At 48.9% G+C, this 21,884-nt stretch overlaps 3 protein-coding genes across 4 annotated transcripts in view; 1 reads left to right on the top strand and 2 right to left on the bottom strand.

The window, feature by feature from the left end:
- Positions 1–42: 42 nt before the first annotated feature.
- B3GNT4 (UDP-GlcNAc:betaGal beta-1,3-N-acetylglucosaminyltransferase 4) lies at positions 43–4,505 on the top strand. Its single transcript, XM_042035016.1, has one exon. It carries the CDS (start codon positions 340–342, stop codon positions 1,456–1,458), a length of 1,119 nt encoding a protein of 372 aa, XP_041890950.1. The 5' UTR covers positions 43–339; the 3' UTR covers positions 1,459–4,505.
- A 106-nt stretch (positions 4,506–4,611) lies between these two features.
- DIABLO (diablo IAP-binding mitochondrial protein) lies at positions 4,612–8,459 on the bottom strand. 2 transcript variants are annotated; one of them, XM_042035017.1, is made up of 6 exons: positions 8,390–8,459; positions 7,637–7,745; positions 7,312–7,443; positions 6,324–6,434; positions 6,105–6,201; positions 4,612–5,235 (listed from the first exon to the last, which is right to left on the bottom strand). In XM_042035017.1, exons 1-6 carry the CDS (start codon positions 8,434–8,436, stop codon positions 5,021–5,023), a joined length of 711 nt encoding a protein of 236 aa, XP_041890951.1. In that variant the 5' UTR covers positions 8,437–8,459; the 3' UTR covers positions 4,612–5,020. The 2 variants fall into 2 exon arrangements, with proteins under 2 accessions (XP_041890951.1, XP_041890952.1); XM_042035018.1 differs by having other exon boundaries at positions 7,312–7,440.
- Positions 8,460–13,230: 4,771 nt separating this feature from the next.
- Positions 13,231–21,884, bottom strand: part of VPS33A (VPS33A core subunit of CORVET and HOPS complexes) — an 8,832-nt gene continuing 178 nt past the window's right edge. The window contains exons 2-13 of the mRNA XM_042035086.1: positions 21,723–21,788; positions 21,516–21,643; positions 20,856–21,045; positions 19,948–20,064; positions 19,402–19,576; positions 18,492–18,685; positions 16,707–16,833; positions 16,472–16,539; positions 15,877–16,014; positions 15,366–15,503; positions 15,054–15,222; positions 13,231–14,630 (exon numbers count right to left, since the gene is read on the bottom strand). Of these exons, the coding sequence (XP_041891020.1) occupies positions 14,182–14,630; positions 15,054–15,222; positions 15,366–15,503; positions 15,877–16,014; positions 16,472–16,539; positions 16,707–16,833; positions 18,492–18,685; positions 19,402–19,576; positions 19,948–20,064; positions 20,856–21,045; positions 21,516–21,643; positions 21,723–21,788 (1,959 nt within the window). The 3' untranslated portion in view covers positions 13,231–14,181. The remainder of the gene's footprint in view (positions 14,631–15,053; positions 15,223–15,365; positions 15,504–15,876; positions 16,015–16,471; positions 16,540–16,706; positions 16,834–18,491; positions 18,686–19,401; positions 19,577–19,947; positions 20,065–20,855; positions 21,046–21,515; positions 21,644–21,722; positions 21,789–21,884) is intronic.

Genomic DNA, 21,884 nt, shown 5'->3' with positions numbered 1-21,884 from the left:
CGCATCCTCCCCCCGCGGGCGGGGCGCAGAAGCTGCGGGGCGGGGTCGGGGGCAGCTCCCGGTAAATCGCGGCGCCGGCGGCAGCTCCCGGTGACTTGTGGAGGAGGCTGCCCCGCAGAGCGGAGCCGGGGTTTTGCTGTGTGGGGGTCACCGTGGAGCGGCGGCTCCAGCCCGGTTTGCGCGCCCCGGCGGGGCCGGGGGCTCCGGACCGTCCTTACCGGCAGCACCGCGTCCTGGTGAGAACCGGGGGAAGCACCGAGAAACGTCCCCGTCCCACCTGGGAGGGAACGGCTCGTCTTCATTTGCCCGCCCGGGGTCGGTCCTGCACCGGAGGCTGCCATGTATCCCAGGATTAAAAGCTTCGTGCTTTACACCTTCTCAGTCACGCTGCTGGCCTGTGTGTTCTACATGAAGAAGGAGGCGAAGTTGGCAGCATCATCAGCAGAGCAGAAAGTGGATGTAGCAGATCACAGACTGCTGCCTTCGGTTCTGGACAGCGCTGGGCACAGCAAGTGTTTGCCGAACTTGACCTTTGCCAATTCTTCTCTCACCCTCCCGGAGCCTCACCGTGTGTTCTTAACCTACAAGCACTGCAGGAACTTCTCAGTCCTGCTGAGGCCTTCCAAGTGTAGCAAAGAGATGTTCCTCCTGCTGGCCATCAAGTCTTCCCCCATCAATGTGGAGCGGCGCGTGGCCATCAGGAATACATGGGGGAAGGAGGTCTCCATCGGGGGCAGGCGCATCAGGCTGGTGTTCCTCCTAGGGCGCTCTGAGGCCAAAATCCAGGTGCAGCCCCTGCACCAGCTGCTGGCTTACGAGAGCCAGGAGTTTGATGACATCTTGCAGTGGGATTTTGTTGACGACTTTTTCAACCTGACCCTCAAGGAGCTGCATTTCCTCCGCTGGTTCACGGAGGACTGCCTGCACGCCAGGTTCGTGCTGAAGGGTGATGATGATGTGTTTGTCAACACTTACAACATCGTTGAGTTCCTCAGGGAGCTGGACCCTGAACAGGATCTCTTTGTTGGGGACGTGATCGCCAATGCCCGGCCCATCAGGAACACCAAGGTCAAATACTTTATTCCAGAGCCCATGTATGGAGCCACCTTCTATCCTCTCTATGCGGGAGGAGGGGGCTACGTGATGTCTAGGCAGACAGTACATCGCCTCCAGAGCACCGCAGAGGACACGGAGCTCTTCCCCATAGATGATGTGTTTGTGGGAATGTGTCTGGCAAAGATGTCAGTGACCCCAAAGAACCACGCTGGCTTTAAGACTTTCGGGATCCAGAGACCTTTCAATCCTTTTGATCCGTGCTTGTACAAAGAGCTGATGGTTGTGCACAGACTGAACCCAACGGAGATGTGGATCATGTGGACGCTGGTGAAGGATGACAGCATTAAGTGTGCAGTGTCGGTGACACACAGCTACAGGAGGGGCTGGAAAAGGAGCTACTGATGAGCCCAGCAGGATTGTGGCTGGTGACAGGGTACCTAAACTAAAAATCAGGTTGTGGTAGAAACGTGTCCATTACTAACAGACTGCACTGGAGCCGTCGGAGTTTGCTTTGCAGTGAGTGTTTTTCTGTCGGGGGTTACTTGAAGCAGTTGAATTGGCACGGGGTGGGGGTGTGGCTGCGTGAGACATGGCACCGGGGACTCGGCTCCTCCCGGCTAGATTGTGCCAGGGGAAGTCACAAGTGCCACCTGCACTGGTGTCTGACCACCGGCCGAAGTCAGTCTCATGTGGGGCAGCCAGCGATGACTAATGAGTGACAGAGCATTTGAAATGTACTTGAAGGGGTGGAAGAAAGGCCAGTATGTCCTGCTGGGTCTGCTGTCCCAGGGCAGCAACCCCACAGCTCCTACTAGACAGCAGGAGAAAGGGAGTGGAGTGGGGACGGAAAAGCTTCAAAAAGATACGGCCTTAACACAGCAATGATGATGATCTGAAGGACTGGGCTCTGCCTCCAGCCCTTTGCCTTTTACAGAAGTTCACTACAGGCTTACATGCACTGGACACTTTTGCACAAACACTTTCTGATCTGGCTTGAGAGGAGCAATGTGTCTTGAGTAATCATGGTAGGAAGAGTGGCTGAAGCTTCCCATGTTGTGTGGGAGGTGTTTGGTTTGTTGTTGTTGTTGTTGTAATGTTGCATATAAATAAAATAGTTTTGAAAAGTATTTTCATGGGAATATTCTTAGGTCTCCTGAAAGCTAAGAGCCAGGGAAGGCTGAGAATCTGATGCTGGATATTTACATTAAAGAGGATAATGTTATGTGGAAATGGATACTTGCCACTTCCTTTTCTTTGGGCAGCTGCTGTTTTCTGCCCTGTCCAGACAAGATGTATTGACACAAAAGTGATTAATCTGAATGTGCTGGAATTGCTAGTTTGAGAAAAGATCAAATACAGAGCTAAGCTTTGGTAGTACTTTTGTGAAGCTTATCAGTGTCAGGGTGTCTTGCTGCTAGAGCAGAAGCTGTGGGTGAGCAGGAAATAGCCTGGAAGCCTTAGGAAAAAAAAGCAAATGAGTAAAGAGGAAGTGTGTGATTAGAGAAAATAGAGCTCTTTGTGCTGTGCTGTTGTAACTGCTGTCTCTGGTGCCAGCTGCCCAGCATCCATCCCCCACCAGATGGGAGCTGGAGCCTTCAGAGGTGCCCGGGAAGTGCTGCCAGGAGGTTATTTTTTATCCTATAGACAGGGACACCCCAAGAGAGGGGTGTGGGAGCTCTCAGGGCTGCACAGGCTGCGGGACTGCTGGCAGAATGTGCTCCCTCAGCCCTCTGGAGCACCTGGAGTAGCTCTGGCTGAGCCCCAGGGCTAACTCAGGCTCTTGGGGCAGAAGGTGCCACCTCACAGGAGCTGGTTTTGTGCCAGATGTGAGTAGGGGTTTGTCTCAAAGAATTGGTGGGTGTCCATCCGCAGTGTGGTCTTTTGCAAGCTGCTGTGTTTTCTGCTACAGCTCCAACAGGGATTAATTAACTGTAGCTGAGAAAGTGACTGTATGTAGTTTCAGGTGTGTTGGCTTTGTAAACAAGGCTGAGTGTCAGCAGCAGACCCCATGTTCTGGGCACTGCTGCTGGTCCTGGAGAGGAGACTGGGCAGAGCGGGCACCATGGTGCCCTGTGAGCTGCTGTGCCAGCACTTTTGTGATCCACTCAATGATTCCCAATGCAAACTCAGGAGCACAGAGCATGATGTCATGTCTGTTGTGGGCTTAGGTGCATGGGCTAATCCCCAACTGGCAGCTCTCACTTCCTAACAAAGGTGAGGGACTCTCTTCTGCCCCATTTTGGAGGTGAATTGGAGCCATTTGTGCTCCTCACCCCCACTTTGGCTTGACTGGACTGACTGGTTGGTTCCAGTCACGTTAGGCTGGATGTGTGTGGGAACAGCTGTTGGGAAGAAAACACAGGACATGCAGTGAAATGAGAAGTGGGGTCACAGCAGGGCTGGGAACAAGGGGAAAAGGGACTTTCCTGGCTTTGCAGGCTCCTGGCAGTGCCATGCAAACATCTGAGTTACTGTGGCATCCTGAAAGGTACACAACTTGTTTGTGCACTCAGGTCAGGGGTTTGGCAGATGTTCTGCAACTGCACAAGGCATCAAATGAGAGCAGTTGTGGTTAGAGGTTGATCTGAGGGTGCGTTTGGCTCCTGAGGGCTTGGCTGTGCCACCACTCAAGTAATCCTCTCATCATAGTGGTTTTTTCCCTAATGCTCCAGCCCAAAGCTGTGTTTGGCACAGGAGACACTGGCAGTTCCCTGAGAGCTGAATTCCAGACTGTGCTATCCTCCTTGGATACAGCAGCACCAGTGAGGAGCAAGGAAAGATTGTTAATTTTTTTTTACTACTTAATCTATAAATGAACAGTGCTGTGCACCTGAGATTGCATTTGTTCCAAAGGCAGCCAACATGAGACACAATTTATGCTGCAGGTGAGAAAATTCCTGGTGAGGCACAACTCAATTTAGTAACAGCAACCTTGACACAGATGCAGTGCATCAGATGCTAATTGGTGGTGAAAAACCTTTGATTAGTGTGTTTTCTTACACAACCTGGCAGATGGGGATTAACTGCTTCCAAACATCAGTGATAAAGTTCTAGTGGATGCTGTTCTACAAAGCAAATTTCACAACAGCTGTCAGGTTAGGAAATGAACACAGTGAAAGACACCTGTGGTATTGAAGCCTGCAGTGAAACATTAAGCTTGCGAAAGAAATGATGAAGATAATTTCCTGAAACTTGCACTAGGAAGCATTCAAACGTAAAAATCTCTGTTGCTCACTGTTTTGTAGAACAGTACACAGCAGCTGCCAAAACAGTTTCATTTATAACCACAGTATCTTGAAAATCAAACCTCTCCTTTGCTTCCCGGGGAACCTTCCCCAGAGGTGACTCTGGGCGAAATAAGTTGCTGTGCTGAACAAAACTGCACCAAGAGCCTGGGTGACTCCATGGGAAGTTCTCAGCTCCAGAGCAAACATTCCCCCTGACTGTAGCTCAGTGTAATTTGGTGCAGCTGCCAACTCAGAGGTTAAAATCTTTTAAAATCAAATAGGAAGCAGGGCCTAATCTCTTCCCCAAATAGACACACCCACAAAGAGCTGCTGTTGCACAGTTTAATAAAGGCATTTCCTCACAGACATCATTTACCTCACAGGTTAAAAACAAGGATCTTTAAATACACATCTTTGTCTGATCCCTCATGAGCTCCCACAAACACACCAAGGGAGCAGCAGGACCCTCCAAGCAGAGACACATTTAACACCAGGCCATCCCTGATAACAGTCTTCACATTTGCATAGATAAACATTTAAATAAATGAATCCAAAAGTATTACAAACAAGGTAAGTTACAAACAAAATTGAGGCCTTCCAAATACTTGATTTGTAAAGCAATCGTTTTCATGGGGAAAAAAAGGAATCACAGGCTTATTTCAGCAGTTTTACACTATCCCACACTTAAGAGCTTGGGACTGTTCAATTTGTGATTGACCCTCAGACTCCAGTTCTGTTCAGTCCTCCCGAAGGTAAGGGTCATCACCTGGATCTGTATTTCCTAAAACACCCTGTGGCAATGAGGAGTCCTCTCCTTGGGCTTTTATGAGCTCCTCTGTCTGAGCTTCAGCTAATTTGGTCTCTGCTTTCTGGGACAGCAGCCGCACCTCCTGCACTTGGGCCTTCACCAGCTGGATGTGGCTGCGGGCTGTTACGGAGGCCTGGTCTGCACCTGGAGGGAAGGATTGACACAGAGGGGTTAGCAGGAGCACTGGAAGCTAAGGAAATGGCTGGGATTATCTTCTGCTTTGCTGTGTTGTGGTGACTCTTGGGCTGTATTAATGCTCAATGCTTTTACTGTTCATTTACCTCAAACCATTTGTCTGCTTTGAGATTTCACTGCTCCCTTGAATTCTTTCATCCCAGTAGGATACAGCTGGAGTTGGATAGGAGTGATCAGCTTGTGCCAGTGGGTTTGAGAGCTAAGCCCAGCACAGTCCTTGTGTGCCAGAACCTTTCAGTCCTTGTCCCATCCTGGCACCTACAGCAGTAGGAACACCTGTGGCACTGTGAACTCCCACCATTCTCCTCCATGCTCCTACAGATTCTGGGTCTTTTCCAGGCACTTACAGAGTTAGGGTGTCTCTGTATATTCACTGCTTTCCCTCCCCTCTCCGTTCCAGTAACTTTGCCTACTCACCATAAACCAGCCCATAACTCAACCTTGGAGCTCTCAAATCTCTCCATGGACAACAGACCAAAATTTGTACCTTTTTTAATATAACTGAGTCCAGCTGGAAAGCCCTACTGGACTCACAGGCACCCTTAGTTCTGTGGCTCCCAGGACTGTGTTTGAGCTTTGCATTTAAAAATAACTGAACTCTTCCCTCAGACATTTTCGGCCATGGTTTGTCTTGACCTAAACCACATGTGAAGTTTCCAGGCCTAGTTCTCAATGCATCTACAGACTTGTAGCCAAAAGAAGAAGGTATGTGGTCAGGATCTCTAAAAACTAGGCACCAGCTGTCAGTTGTGATGTTAACTGAATGTACATTGTGTGTCTGAGCTGTGTTGAGAAAGGGAAGAGGGGCAGAGGCTCACCTGACTGATACGCGGCCTCTGCCGCCATCTCCGACAGCCGCAGCGCCGTCATCCAACTGGATTCCAGCCTGAGGTATTCCTGCTGCTTGGTGGTCATCTAGGAGCAGGATAAAGCATTAACAAGGTGTAACAGACCTGAGAGCTCTCCTGAGCTGTGGAGAACGTTGTGAGCAGGGTTAGAGAGGCACATGGTGAGGGAAGGGAGGTTTGTTTGCTTACATCCACTCTGGCTCCTATGACCACCTGCCAGACTGCATCCACCTCTTCTGAGTTCATTTTCCCAAGGAGATCTGAGTATTGCTTGTAGAGAGACACCAGGGTATAAACTGCCTGTGAAGGAATCATTTTGCACAGTTACCATGACAACCTGCACAGCTCTGGCATTGTCTCAGTGTTACCTGGTGTTAATCAGCAAAATTAGATACTTGATAAACTGGAATGCAAATGCTTTACTCAAACTGGCACTTTATTTGCAAAATTAAAACTGTCTTGTTGTTTCAGACTTATGTATGGCTCACTCCGTTCTTCTGATGGAATTCAGTTCATGGCCATAGAAAGGCAGAGAAGGGCAATAAAATGCCCAAGAACAGAGAACTCAGTACACAGGTAATAAAAATAACTGCTGTGAGTTTCTTCAGCCCCAGTTCTGAGTTCCAGGGTTGTTTTGCCTTAAGTAAAAAGAAGGACTTCTTACAAGGGCATGGAATGACACGAAAGGGGAATGGATTCACACTGACAGAGGGAAGGGTTAGATGAGATTAGGTAGGGGTTAGTTTGGGAAAAATTCTTGGCTGTGAGGGTGGTGAGGCTCTGGCACAGGCTGCCCAGAGCAGCTGTGGCTGCCCCATCCCTGAAATTGTCCAAGACCAGGTTGGATGGGCTTGGAGCACCCTAGGATAGTGAAAGGTGTCCCTGCCCATGTGAATGGAAGAGCTTTAAGGTCCTTCCAACCCAAACCATTCCAGGATTGTCAAATTTTAATCCAAAAGCAACAGTTTAACAAAGCTCAAAGTAACTTCCACATTTGGTGTAAAAAAGTGACCCCACAGCTCCCGAGGGACCTGACATCTTCAACCCCCCCCACCTCTTTGGTTAAATTAATTTTGCAAAAGCTCATTTTGAGCGTGGTTTAAGAGGTGTAGTTAGTGCCAGACCAGCTGGCACTCCCAGCAGTGGCTCGTGCCAGGCGTGTGACCCCCGAGCTCACCTTGGTGTACTCGGTGAGTGCCTCGATCAGCGCGTAGGTGGTCTGGGAGAGCAGCGTGGCCGTGCTGTCTGTCACCAGGGACACGGCTCTTCTGATCAGGGCATCGTTGCTGAGGGACCCTGAGCCCTGCTGCTGCAACACAAGACACCCGTGTGACCTTTCCATCGCCCTCCTACGGATGCCAGTCAAACACAAAGGTGAGGAAAAGCCTCGCTGCGAGGCTGCACAGCCAAGCTCGCAGAGGATGCAATCCCAGGAGGAAAACCAGGCCAAACAGGTGGGTTTGGGTGTTAAACTGTTGCAAGGAAAGGGGTGCTGGGGGTACCTCCACGACAGGGACAGCGCACAGGGCCACCCCCAGCCCCACAGCCTGGTGCCACCGTCCACTTGAGAGGCCTCGCTGCCGGACACTGGCCAGAACTGGGAAGCTGCGTCTGGAAAGGCAAGAGGCAAAGTTTAGCACCCCTGTGTGCAGTGGGAATAGGGATCAAAGAGAAGAAAAACACCCAGAAGCTGTTCCAGGGGAACTTGTCTATGCCAGGCTTCTATGGTGCAGCTATGTAAGAGTAATGAGTAAGTTTGTTTTAAATTTTGTATTAGTGTTTAATTGTAAGTGCAAGAAAAGACAAGCATAGTAACTAGTACATTATTAATGCTTTCAGAGAGAAAACGTATGTTATCTGGTACCAGCACACTGCTGATAGTCAATAATATTGGAAAATAGGTTAAAAATATGCTGAAAATTGGCGTGAGGTACATGCAGATGAGAAATGTGACAGGTTTGTTACAATCCAGCGACACTTGGGTCTCTCTAGCCAGTTTTACTTACAACCCAAGCTGTGCAAATGCCCTGGGGTCAGGGTCTATCACGGAAACACTCGAGCGGAAAAACAGAAGCACAGAGCAATGAGAATTTCTTTTGTTCTACAGCACTTTAATGAAAACAACTGGTCGGTTTTCCTTCTTTTATGCCCTGTACTCTTTAGCCTACAGCCCGCGGGTGGGGAGCGCGGTGTGTGCAGCGCGGTGTGTGCCGCGCGTCTCCCCCTCAGCCTCTCCCCCCGGCCCGCCGCGGTACCTGAGCACGGAGCAGCAGCTCCGCAGCCACCGCCCGCCCGCCGCCATCTTGGCCCGCCCGGCGCGCGGGAAGTGACGTCACCGCGCACACCTGCCGGGGCGTGGTGGCGTGGGCGGGGTCGAGCGCGGCGCACGCGCAGAGCGGGGGCACGTGAAGGGGCGCGCGGGGCCGTGAGGGCTGTGGCGGGAACGTGAGGGAGCAGGGGCTGAGGGAGGGAGCGGGAGATGTCCCCGGGGATGTACTCGCGTCCCCTCCGCCGTCACAGCCCCGTGGAGCACAAGTGGTGTTGGGAGACAGGTCCTCTGTGTTTTGCTGAGATGCCCAACATCCTAAGGGTCAGAAACAGGCAACAATTTGCCTAGTTGCTGGGAATGAGAAGGGGATTATTGAAACAGGGTCCTGCCTAATTGTTGCAAAATGTGGGATGTGTAAAAATTCTTTTTAAGAAAGGCTGTTCTTTGGGGTTTGATCTTTGTAGCTTTCAAGCCTCATCAACAAGATTTCATCTGTGAAACAGAGCAGCCAACAAACACTGAGTGGTGTCCAGGTGTTAGAAAACCAAATTACTTGGTGGTGGAATTGCCTCGTTAAGGTTTAGGGCTTGATGTGTTTCAGTGATCTTAGATCTTGGGGATGATTAACAAAGCTTGGGAAGAAGGCTTTGGACAGAAGGACTACAGAATTTATGGGCCACAAGGACATTGGGCAGAACCCCCAAGATAAGGAAGAAACTAAAAACCCAACCCTGCATCTGGATTGAAATCAGATCCCATTGGGTAAAAGGTAATTCCAGCAGGGACAGATCATGATCACCAACTCAGAGGCACAAATGCTGCTCCTCACTTCACTGGTTTAATTCATCTTTGTCGTTCTAAAGTACACGATGCTGCTTTGATTTTGGGTAGTTCCATGCTAGTGATAATCTCTACTTTTTCCAGCAAAGGCTTCCACACAAAAAGGCCTTGATCAATTAGATCAATTCTTTTTATTTATAGCAGAAATTCCTGTTCTCTCTCCTGTTCTCAGAGACTCAGTTACTCAGAGCAGGTTACATTACTGGGGAAGTGGTGTATCACACATCCTTCATTTAATCTTAAACACTTGTAGAAAAGCCTGAGAACGCCAGGTAACAACCCTGTACCTCGTAAAACTGTAGGGAGAGGGGAACCTTGTGCTGATCTGAAATGTCTTTTCCCAGGACTTCTAAAACAAATTACAAGTAATTTCTGTGTGTCTGCCTTCACACCCTTAATGAGGCAGAGTAGGACAAGGCAGGACTTGTTTGTTGAGATGATGGAATGGTGTTGCATCCCTGCCGTCCCCTATGCTGCGCTTGGCAGGGTGGGAATCTCAGGAGAAAACTGCTGGGAGGCTTTTTAATAGTTCAGGGAACAGAAACAAACGTCCAGGAGGCACAAAGAATCTGCAAGAGCCACAAGGATCTGTAAAGTGCATACACAGGGATACCTTTTCTTTTAACCTTTATTGTTTTTACATAGGAAAATAAGACTGTGATGAGGCAGTAACAGCACAAAACTCTTGCAGGTTTGGCGCAGGGGGAAGGAGCCTTCATCCCGTGTGCGGGGCTGCGCCGTGGAGCCGGGTGCCTCTGGAAAGCCCGTGGGAGCAGGAGCAGGAGCAGAGCTCTCATTTAAGCACCAGGAAGTAGGTGGTCCAGCCGGCGAGCAGCAGCGCCCCGAGCAGCACCGTGTAGCTGAACAGCACGAAGGCCAGCAGCTCCCGCAGCACCTTGAGGAAGTGGATGGCGAAGGAGTCCGGCATGGCTCTCCCGGCTCCCTGGGGCTGGCTGATCCCTGCTCCTCCCCGGCCTGGAAGCAGAAGGACAAGGTGAGTCTTCACAGCAGGGAGCCCACCCTGCACTGGGGAGAAATCGTGTGATCAGGAGGGTCGATCACCTGGAGGATTGTTAGTGACTGGTGTGGGCCTGTTCAGTCCTGCCAAGGTGTTGAAAGAGAGTTTGGGATCTAATCAAAGTCTCCGGGTCAGGACTGGTAAGGAAGCCAGACACAGGCAGTGGGCACGGCTGTGTGCATGAGGCTGGGGGCTTTTAGAGAGTCCAGCTGGCTCCTGGAATTTCTCCCTTAGGGCAGTGGCTGTGCGTCCAGGAAGCGTCAGGATCAGAGCGGCCGCTGATGGTGCATTACCAACAGCGTGTTCTGATCAAAGTGGTCAATTCCTCCAAGGAAGCCACCATTAATATTTAATGCTGTAATTGCATCTAATGGAGGTACTGGCACAAACTGAGCCTTTTGTTCAAGAATGACGAAAACTGAGGCTTAAATACAAGTTTGCACAGGCAAATATTTATATCTCTCGTTAAAAATAACCGTTAAATGGGATAAGGTGCCTTAGAATTCATCTTGTAACTGTATTGTATTGTCATATGTACCATTGCTTTGGAAGTGATTGCTCATTTGTTAGTTTAAATTAAATCTGAAGTTTTTCCCTAAAGTCACTGGCTTTAGATTTGAAGCTGTGAAAACCCACCTGAAAAATTCTATCATCTCTTCAATCTACATGTTCTTTTAAATTTTGATTGCAACTGTGCTTGATCAACAATATCGACGCTCTTGGTCAAACACATAAAGGGAGTTTAAAATCAGACTTTTAGGATAAAAACTAGCCTGAAAGGATTATTTCTCTTCTAAACAGCCTAAAGCCAGCTATACTAAACTGAATTCCCATCCCACCACTTAGAATGTTTATAAAAGAGCTCTTGTGATAAAGAATTCACTTTTTGGTGTTGTTGAAAGAGTTCAGCCATTCCATTCCAAGCTCAGGCACACGTACACAGTACAGGAGTTTCAGCATTTTTAAACAGCTGTGGTTTCCCTGTTGTTCAGAGTGTTAGTTTTCTGTCTATAGGCTGTGCGAGATTTCTGGTTAGCTAGAAAGATGCTGATAAAGAAATAAACTGCTTACCCAGGCAGACGACGGGCTCGACTTCGGCAAGTTTGTGTTTCTCCCTAGTTTTGGTCTGCAGCTGTCCCTTGAATTTCTGTCTTGCAGCCGTTTGTGCCGTAGGCTGATCCCGCTGTGATCTGGGAGCAGGAGCAGAGTGTGTGTGTGCAGCCCACACGAGGACTGAGCTCTAGGTGTGGTCAGCACCGGTTATGATCTGACAGCGCCGTGGTGCTCGTGGTGCTCGGTGCAGCCAAACACTCCCCTTCCCCTGGGGGCTTTTGGCAACAGCATTTCCAGAGTCCCACTGCCAGGGCTTAGAGTCACCAGATCAAAACCTGCATTTGTTGAGATTGGGGGTTTGCCTCTAACAAAACGTTGTGTCATCTTACGCGTTTTATTCTGTTATCTCAAAGTCTGCAGTGCCTCTTGCTCTGTTCCCTGAGCACCCTGTGCTCTGTGAGCCGCTCAAGGAGGGTGCTCATACACAGCTGGAGCTCATCCCCCAGGTGGGACTGTGCAGGCTGAGCCAGGATCTTTTACCAAAAGCAGTGGGGACTGAAGGTCCCCTAATCCCTGCACTGTCCCCAGGTCACTGCTGTAGTGTCACCCTTACCCTCCCTCCCAAGGAGTCATCCCGACCTTTTAGAGCACAAGTGCTGCAGCTCCTTTGCAGTGAGGGGAGGAGGGAGCCAGGCTGCATGTTTATTTTTTAGCAAAACTGCTTCTGATAATGTTGTATGAAAAGTGAAAGTCTTTTGGGGCAGAGGCTGGGTAATGTTTTCTTTCTTTTTTTGTAGTAATGCAGACAGCAGAGAGAAGGAAGATTATGTACTGCAAATCAAATCTTTTACCTACAAAGATATTATGATGTAGAAAATGGTCCCTTAATTTAATTAGGTTCTCTTGTTATCAAATTATTACCCGCATGGTCAGCAGGGCCTTGGACAGAAGCAGAACATCATCAGCTGCTCAGGAAGCCTGTTAAATAGTAATTGCTCCTCCAGGGAATTCATCAACATCAGGATGGCTTTTATTTTGTTGTTGAATAGTTCCAGGAAGGGGCTTTGTCTAGGTGGAGTGGTTACACAGTTCTGGTTCAGTGCTGGTGCAGGCTGCAAAAAAATAGGCAGCAATGTTGGTGATGAATTAAGAGTTTACCAAGTGTCTGGTGTAAACTCTTATCAAAAAAAGTTTTGCCTCTAGTGTTATTGACTCGCTGGCCGGGGAAAGGTGAGCCAGCCTTTTTGTGCTTTCCTTTATTCACCTATGGTATAGCTTTTACACAGAAGGACCTCAGCTCAGAAACCAGCCTGGTGAGTATTTCCTTGGGATTTCTTCAACTGTTAAGATTTTAAAAAAACCCTGGAAATTGTGATACTATCTGTAGGTCTGTGTGGGTCTCTGGACCCTCAAGGCCAACCCAAGGACACGCTCTGCGTCAATTTGTTTTTCTCTGCACAGTAACATCTAATTTTTGATTCAAACCTAATTCAGTTTTCCTTTTAAATACTCTGAAATTAGCTACTTTAAGTGGAATTGCAGAGCAAACAATCCATGTTTGCTCTTCTTGCACCACTGAAGTTGCAGCATGTTTTTTAAGTCTGTCTACAAGTTGCCTCCCCACCCAAAGCAGAAAGCCTCCAGTGACTGAAATTGTATTTTTCTGCAAAAGTTAAGAAATCCCACAAATAGTTCTAATGTAGTATGTTATGAAATTTTTCATGAGCCTTAATTTAAAAACACCTGGATGTTAGAAAAATAGTTTCAACTGAAGTAATTCAGTTATTCAGTTATCCTGGGATGGGGAGACAAGGACACAGCTACCACAGTGCAGGGCTTTGTTTTATTTTGTTTATTTTTGTATTCTAGAGAGAGAGAGTGCAAACACTTCCAAAAAAAGATTAAATACATCTTTATTTTATTCTAATAACTGGAGTTAAACAGATAGAGGGGCTCTGTGGAGGGTCTGACTTGGCATAACTCAGAAAATAAAAGACCAAAACCCACCGTCTGTGACAACTTGGAAAAATGAAAGGATTTATTGGGACATATTGTACATGATAACTAAGGCAGAAATGTTTGCTAAGAGAGTGCTTTAAGGTGAGAAGTGGGCTTTTTTTGTTGTCTTTAAGACTGAACTGCAGTTTGGGAGAGGCTTCAGTGGCTGCTGTTAAAGCCTGTGAGGACACTGACAGTGCCCAGCAGCAGCACAGGCACCACCACAGACCCTGCTTGCCTTCCCAGCCTCTGGAGCCAGAAGCTGCCTCTTGTACACCAAGGGCCCAGCCACCAAGCCCATGGAAAATTCCATTTTTAAAGTTTGAGCTTACAACAGCTTGTGACAGCAACTACCACAGTTTATAACCTGAACAGGGGGCTGAAAAAAGTGTCTGTTTTAAACCCACTGTTTACTGGGTCCCTGCTCTTGCTGTTTTTGGCCCAAGGCCCACACAGGGAGTGTTTGTGTGTCTTCAACCATAAACTCAGGACACACTGATGTCATTCATACTGTGGAGGAGCTTTTCAGAGTCAGGTGGGTGTACCTAGGACAAACAAGTCCCCTCACAGTGCTCCCTTCAGGAGACAAGTGAAGTAAAATGCTTAAGGATCACAGTTACAGCTGTGTGCAGATCTCTAACACATCCAATGCATCCATGGAATGTATCAGGCACCAGGGAGAGATAAACAGTCTGGGAATACTGGTACGAAGTCAGGAATAGAGAACATCCTGCCTCCTCAGCACTTTAGGAAGGTAAAAAGCAGTAATCACATCTCCCACCAAAGCCAAACTGAAAGAAAAAAAGCAGCAATTTGCCAAAGAGAGGGACCAGGGCCCATTCCCGCTCCCCCAGCTCTTGGCTGCCAGGTCAGGCCATGAGCAGGGATCTCTCTCTTAACTGTTTATCCTTAGTGCCTTTCAACCCTGCTTGTCTACTTGGAACTTCCACAGACAGCTGGAACACAAGTGCAGAAGAGATGAGAGTAACTGGCTCATGAGCTGGTCCCAGGAGAGCTTCCTTCACTGCCGTGTTTCGCCGGCAGAGCAACCGTGCCAGGACCAGCAGCCGACGTGCCTGTGTCGCACAGGGCCTCCAAGATTGACTGTCTCTCACCACCCACCCTAGAATGGGGCAGGCTCCAGTTTTTCCATCAAGGATTTGATCCAGGTTGTTCCATTGATCAGTTTTGTAGTGGCAATGACGTACTCTGTGCCTCCATCCTCCATCTGGGACAGAAATCTCAGCGCAGCGATCTCCGCATACGTGACCCCCCCCAAGGAAGAACACCAGGGTGACTCTGTTCTCACCATGCTGACCTGTGGGTTCACACAGAGTTCCAGGTTGGCTTGGTTTGATTTTTAGAGCTCCCCTGCATCAACTATCAGTTAAACTCAAATGACCTGAATTAGAGGAGACGAGCAGCCTGGGGCACAGCAATCCACAATCTGCTCCCAGCTCTGGAGTTGCTACAGGATGTGCTTCTGTTTGACAATGATACTGACCCTCTTTCACATGATGTTACTTATTAAAATCACAGTGTAAGTTTAGGGTTTATTTTGGTACTCTGATGAGAAGTTAAATAATTTGTCAAAGGAGGGTTAGGTCAATCTGACACTGCTGTGGGACAAGCACATGAGACAGAGACCTGGACTCTGCCCGCCCTGATTTCAGTTTGCCTCGCTCCACCCTCAGAGAGATGCATTTCCCTGCAAACCATGGGAAAACAAACCCAAACTTACGTTTTTTCTGAAGGCCAGTAGGGAGCTGCTGCCTCTCCTCAAAATGGGGCCCTGGCAGCATCTTTAAAACCTCCTCGATGCTGCGCCAGCCCGGCCGGGCCAGCAGCTGGGCCAGGCGCACGCTCAGTGGGGCGTAGCCACTGTACACGTACGAGATGTCATTGGGGTTCTGGGGGACACAGAGAGAGACAGAGGGAGCAGCAGGTCAGTGCTACCTCATGCTGCAAAACAGCCTCAAAGAAATCAATAACATTAAATAAAAAAAGAGGTTTTCCTGCTGCACATAATTCTGTAGTTAGAGGTAATGTTTACCTGCTCATTAACATCATCCATCCACAAGCGCAGAGTTTTCCTGATCGTTGGGTAGTTATTCCTGCCACCTGTCTGGGGTTTCAGGAGTCCAGCCTTTTCCAAATTGTTTAAGGTCAATATATGTTCATAGCCGTAAGTCTGCAATATGAAGAAATCACCTTTAATACCATAGCAATAACCCATGACTAGTGTTTAAAACAAACAAAAAAAAGCAAACACATTTGTTTAAAAAATATGCTTATTTAAAAAAAGCTTCACGGTTAAGATTGCTGTAGAGTATATCCAATTTAGAGTGTTTAAATCATAATAGTAAAACGTGATATAAACTTCTGTATCTACATGTTGTAAAATACACAAGCACCTCCCAAGCATCAGCTCAGAGAGAAACCCAGTGCTCCCTTTGTACACATTATTCAGGAGTAAGATATGTCTGTCCAGAATTGAAGTGCAGAGCTGAAGATTTGATGTGGATTTTCTCAGGAATTTATTCCTCCAAATGCTAGAGCCTAACCTGGAGAATCTCTCTTTTGTAATGGTCCAGAACCTTCTGCTTCAGCCCACTATTGCACACAGATTGCAAGCAAACGAGACGCAGTATCTTGATTAATGGATGTTTTTGAGCTATGCAGTCTTCAATATAATTGTTAACCTATTAAATAAAATACATAACCAGTTATTTAAAGAATTGTTAAAGTGGCTGTAAGACCTGGAAAGAAAGATCTAGTTTGCCTATATCTCCAAAACAACACGAAAGAGGAGCAGCTGCTCTCCAGGCAGCTCAGGATCATCTGTATAACAGTGACCCAGCACTGGTTCCACCTGGGCTCTCCCTAGAGCACATCAGCTCCACACTCAGTAGCCAGGCTTTGCCTGATGTACTGAAAAATTCTTATTAACCATCTTCTATGTTCCACTGATCCCTCAGAGCATGGGATGCCCCAGGACAGGTAAAGTACCCCAGCTGTGCACGGCAGTGACAGGTAATTCAGAGATCCATTTCATTGGACATCATCTAGATCAGATGTTTCCTCTCAAAAAAAATCCAAATGGAAAAAAACCCCATTTTTTGAAGATTTAAGAGTTGCTAATTGCCATTATCTACTTACCTTGTCTGTATCTATTCCAGACATGAACTCTTGCTCCACTGTTAAATTATCAAAGAAATCTTCAGATGCTTTGGGAAAAGAATGAAAATCAATACAACAGCAACTGACAGCTCATGTTTTACATTTAACGTTTCAGCAGAGATGCACTGGATGGAGCAAAGCCAGTTTTTGCCAGGCTGAGTGATGTCCATCACGTTATCTGGCATCCTGCTGGATTTACATTATTCCTACTCACTGGTGATGTCTTTGATGAGCTCTGCGATGGAGGTGTGGTTTGCCAGTGAGCTCCTCGCTGCCTGCATGTGAGGCAGCTGGGACACAAACTGCTTAATCTCTCCAACAGTCTTGGCGTGGTGCCTTTCCTGAAGAAATCCATCACTTGGGTTAGGCCTTGTTCACATTAGTAACACCAACAAGATCATTTTATCATGAAGAACTGTTTTATTGCACTCCCTGTAAGGAGTTTAGAGCCATGCAGCCTTTTAGACCAAGGGGTTTAGATGCTTACACTGAAGTCACAGCATTACCTGTAACAGCATTTAGCTCATGAGGAGAGGCAGCACATAATACAGCAGGATCATTAGACTGTTATTTTCCATTATCCCAGTGTTGTAAATCATTTTATCCACATTTGATGACTCCAGCCATCACTATCTGCTCCTCAGTTTCCCTACCATGGAAAACGCCCTTTTTGACACAAAGGGGAATTACTTTGCTGGCTGACATGGAGCTCTAGGCCAGTGCTGTCAGAGCTGGGGAACATCTTTCCTTGGAGGAGGAGTGAAAGGTGCTGAGGAATTGGGCTGGCAGGGTCTGCCATTCACTCTACTTGGTGGCAACAACATGCCATGTTTTGAGGCAGGATGTGCTGAAGCACCATGCAGAGTTCAGCTCCAAAGGTCTGCACTGCATTTGGGCTACTTGCCTCTTGCTGCAACTTGGAATAAAAATAGTAATAATTTGACTCATATGTGAAGGATTTAAATGGGCAAGTGCAGGCAGGAGAATCATGATGGAGCCTGCAATTTAACTAGTCCTCTGCTGCCAATATGCTGCTGTTTCATTATCACCTATTACTGCTGAAAAAATTCTCTTTTCTTAACAACCAGTATGAACAATCCATCTTTAGCACCTCCAGCACTAATAGTGCAGAAGCAGACCTGCACTGGGGGATGAGGCTGAGCACTCAGTGTTTCAGTTAAGGTACCACTACCTCATCTTAGATGTGGCACAGGTGAAGAGGCTAAAAAAGCCCCCCCAAAGGAAATACAACCAAAGAATGAAACAAATTCTTTTGAGAGTACCCATGAGGTCAGGAAGACGAGATACGGGACCTCAGTTTATGACTCATCAACAGGATGTCTTCAACAAAACCACAAATGTCCCCCACACAGCTCTTCAGATTTGTTGGAGGTGACACGTGAACATGAATTTTAAGTTCAAACCTCCCGCAAGACAACTGTCTTTTGCACATTTCTACTGTTTTTGATGCCAACCATAATAGTCTGTGAAAGCACATTCTAGTGTTTTATTGCTTAAAGCCTTTTCTTGGCATCCTGAAGGGGAAAGGACGTTTCAGGGAACAGGTAACAAGAGCAGCCAAGTGGAACTGATCAGCACACTAAAAACCACCTTTGGCTTCTTGGGAAGCAGCACCTGACTGTTCTGCAGACTGCAGAGATCAATTCCTGTTATGGGAACTATGGGCTCACACAGCACAAGGGTGGGTTAGGCAAGCTCTGAGCAGAGGGAAAGCCCCAGAACAGAGGTGTGGGGAGAAATGAGGATCCACGTTACTACGGGCTTCTTAAAAGGAGATTTGACCAACACCTACTCAGAACAGTCCAAGTGCAGCTGACCTCATCCCAGGGCAGGGGAACAGACTGGAAAGGCTTCTGAAGACTACCTGGTTTTTCTCTGGATGGGGGATTACTGCATGGGAGCAGCTTGAGCTGCCAGTCCCAGCCCTGCTGAAGACAGACTGTGAATTACCTGATGCAGTGTTGGACACAGGTCTTACCTCAAAGGCTGCTGAGATGATCTTGGCTTTCTTGCTCAGCACTGACCCCACAGCATTGAAGTTCTTGTCTCGGATTTCAGCATAAAGCTCTTCTGCAGAGTTCAGCTGGAGCTTCTTGGGTTCAGTGGGGAGATCTTTCCCACCCTCACCCTGCTTCTTTGGGGCAAACTTCTCAGGAGGGAGTTTCACATAAGCTACCAAATGCAGAGAAATGACCCTTATAAGGACTGGAACTTCATCACCAGAAGTTAAGATCAGCAGGCTGTGGAAATGTGTCCCCTGAGCTGGACACAGCTCTGAGCAGCAAAGCAAATATAAACACTCAAACCACTCAGTGCCTGTGTGTTAATTAAGGAGAGTCTCACTGTACTCAGCCAGGGACCTACAGAAACATCAGAACCCGAGTGCCAGCTGCCCTGCTTTCAGAGAGGCTTGGAGGCAGCCCGTCCAGTTCAGCAGGAGGGATTACAGCCCATAAATGCCTCTCTGGAGTTTTCTTACCCCTTGAAGGGCAAGAGAGCATTCTGAAAATGGCGTTTCACAAACTGTCCCTGTTCCCTCAGTGTGGCAAGTGATCCAGCCAGGATGGATGCTGAAGGCACACACCAACATTTCCACTCACACGCTCCGTGCTGCGTCACTGTGACTGCAGCCAGCCAACAGGCAGAATACCCCTTTCAGTAACCACAGACTGTACCTCGCTCCTCCTCCCAGGCAAAAAGAGCCAGAGTGGATCTTGATGGGCTCCAGCTTGGGACTGAACCAACCCCACATTGATTTCTGCTGAGTTGCTCCCACATCACACCCATTTAGTGAAGCACAAACCCACTCAACACACTGCAACCTGCCCCAGGACATGGGAAACCTCTCCTAGGACATGGGAAACCTGCTCCTTCCCTGCAGGACTCACTGTTCTGAATCCCATAAATCTCATCTATCAGCCCCTCGTATGTCAGCTGCGTGGCCAGCGGGGTCAGCAGGTCCACATTGCGGTCCAGCAACAAGAGGGTATCAAAGACGGGAAATATGGAATTCTGGCTCCCAGGGAACTCGTGCTTCATCCTGATCATCATGTTGGCCACGTGCTGGAAGGAAATCACATCACTCTGGTTATGGTTCAGGCCACAGCAGATGGATGTGACCTCTGGGCCCTACAGGCACATGCTTGTAAAGGAAGGGGATGGCAGGAGGTACAGACTGGCTGATGGATGGGGCAGGATGAGACTGAGAAAACAGAAGTCCTTCTCTGCTGCTCTCTGAAGCTCCGCAAGACAGTGATGGCCAAAGCACTGCATACACCTCAAGCTACTCCCCCACCACAAAAGATACCAATTAAACCACAGGTTGATCAGAGAGAAGCAGTGTGTGTTACGGCATTTAAAAAACCCAGAGGTGCATTTAACCAAACACTCCTTAAGGCAGTTCCAAAGAACAAGATGCATTTGTTCAGCCTCACCCGAGCACAGTCGCCCTTCCCAAAAATCTGCGGGATGGTTCCGTAGAGAGCCTGCAGTGTCATCAGCCCCTTTGCTGCATGGTACAGACTGGTCTGGTCGCTCTCCAGGTAACATTCCTAAAGAACAAGAAGGATTCTGATGCAAGGTGTCAATCCAACACAGCTGCTTCCACAGCAGAGTGAGGTCCATGTGAACAGTTCAGAGGAGACACAGGCTGGGGACAAAACTATGGCTGTTGGCAAATATGGACCTTGTTATCTGTGCTGTCACTACATGAAATCATTTTTTTGATGACCAGACAATATAATATTTTTGAACTCTGGACACAAACCCAGTCTGATGGAGTAAAAGAAAGTGACTGCAAGGACCCTCTCCTGCTAATTAGGCCAATCTGAGCACCCAGTACCTCATTACAGCTGCAAGCCCTGACACATCCTCTGGGCTACACATCATAGGGCAGAGAGGGCCAAGAAACTCCCAAACCATCCTGTCCCTGGATGCAGCACTCTGGGAATGCAGGACATACAGCTGGGATGTGACAGCTGTTAATGCTCAGTGCAGTGAGAACCATCATACATGGCTCCCTGGCTGAGCAGCAACACAAACCATGCTGGCTCCTTGTGACACCTGAGTGCTTTAAGCCTCGGGAACGCTCCATTTGTGACAATAACACCAGCAGCTGAAGCTGGAGGAACTGGATTGCAGATCAGTGTAGTGACTGTTCCTTCAGCATTTAGTGTGAAAACACACACAAAGTTCAGGCCTCAGGATCAAGCCCCGTTTGCTCTGCAAGGCCTCTCCCTGCTGTGCAGGTCACCTGCAAACCCTCTGAGAGCTGCTGCACCACCAGCAACATCCAGCACAAAACCACATCGCATTTTTCCTCAAGGATGAGTCAAGTGCTCACCTTGAAGGCGCTCTCGGATTCCATGGAGAGCAGGTCTCCGTCGAAGGGGATCAGGTCCAGGCTGTACTGCTCGCGGTGGATGAAGGAGCCCAGCACGCCCTGCTCCTTCAGCCACTGCTCGCAGAGGAGGCTGCGGCGTGGCACGAACAAGATGTGGAAATCCCTCTGCGGAGAGCGGCCTCTGTCTTCCCTAGGAAAGGCACAGCAGGAGCGCAGCACACGGTCACTCACTGCACACGGGGGCAGCACAAACCACGGGCAGGGAGCACTGCATTCACATGAAACTGGAACTCTGCACTGGGTTATTGCCAACTTCCAGCTTTTGATGTCAGTGTCCAGCCTTGTACAGCCACAGCTCTGACACCAGGGCAAGGGGACGTGGTTGTCTTGCAGTTCCCAAAAGGCACAGCAATCCAAGCCTGACTCATTCCAATTAATTAGACGGAATGTACATCCTCACAGGAAGGCATGCACCCTCTGCATCGCAGCCAAGGTGAAACCCTCCTGCCCAGGGTGTCTCGCACTGCCATTCAAGCCCCAGAGTGGCTGTGCTGCAGCTTGGGGTCTGCACATCGTTCCTCCTTCCCTGCACAGGTGGTTCAGGCCACATTTGTCCCCTCCTCACGGCCGCCCTGCCCTGCGCTGCCCTGCCCGCGGTACCTGAGCACGTTGTCCGTGATGATGTCCATCAGCTCCAGCTTGGGCCTGACGAAGAAGATGATGTTCTTGACGTCGGCCGGGGGCAGCCGGCCCGGTTTGAGCGTGAACATCTTCTCCACCTCATGCTCCTGCGTGGAGGCCCGGCCGTCAGCCGAGTGCGGGACCGGAGGGGCCCGGCCGCCTGCCCCCGAACCCCGCGGCGCTTACCTTGAGCAGCGAGTACTGCGCGATGAGCCCGAAGGGGCCGGTCAGGTACTCGTCCCACACGATGGCCTGCGGGAAGGGACGGCGGGATCAGACCGGCCGCACGCTGCACTCCGCCTGCCCACCTTGGAGCCCGCGCCGCCCCCTCGGCCCCGCTGTGCCCAC

This window comes from Corvus kubaryi, unplaced genomic scaffold (assembly GCF_017639235.1).
Source record: "Corvus kubaryi isolate FWS band 111438036 unplaced genomic scaffold, C.kubaryi_AGA036_p1.0 37382, whole genome shotgun sequence".
Lineage (NCBI taxonomy): Eukaryota > Metazoa > Chordata > Aves > Passeriformes > Corvidae > Corvus > Corvus kubaryi.
The sequence above is the reverse complement of the archived record's forward strand: the minus strand, read 5'-3'. Positions and strand labels throughout refer to the sequence as shown.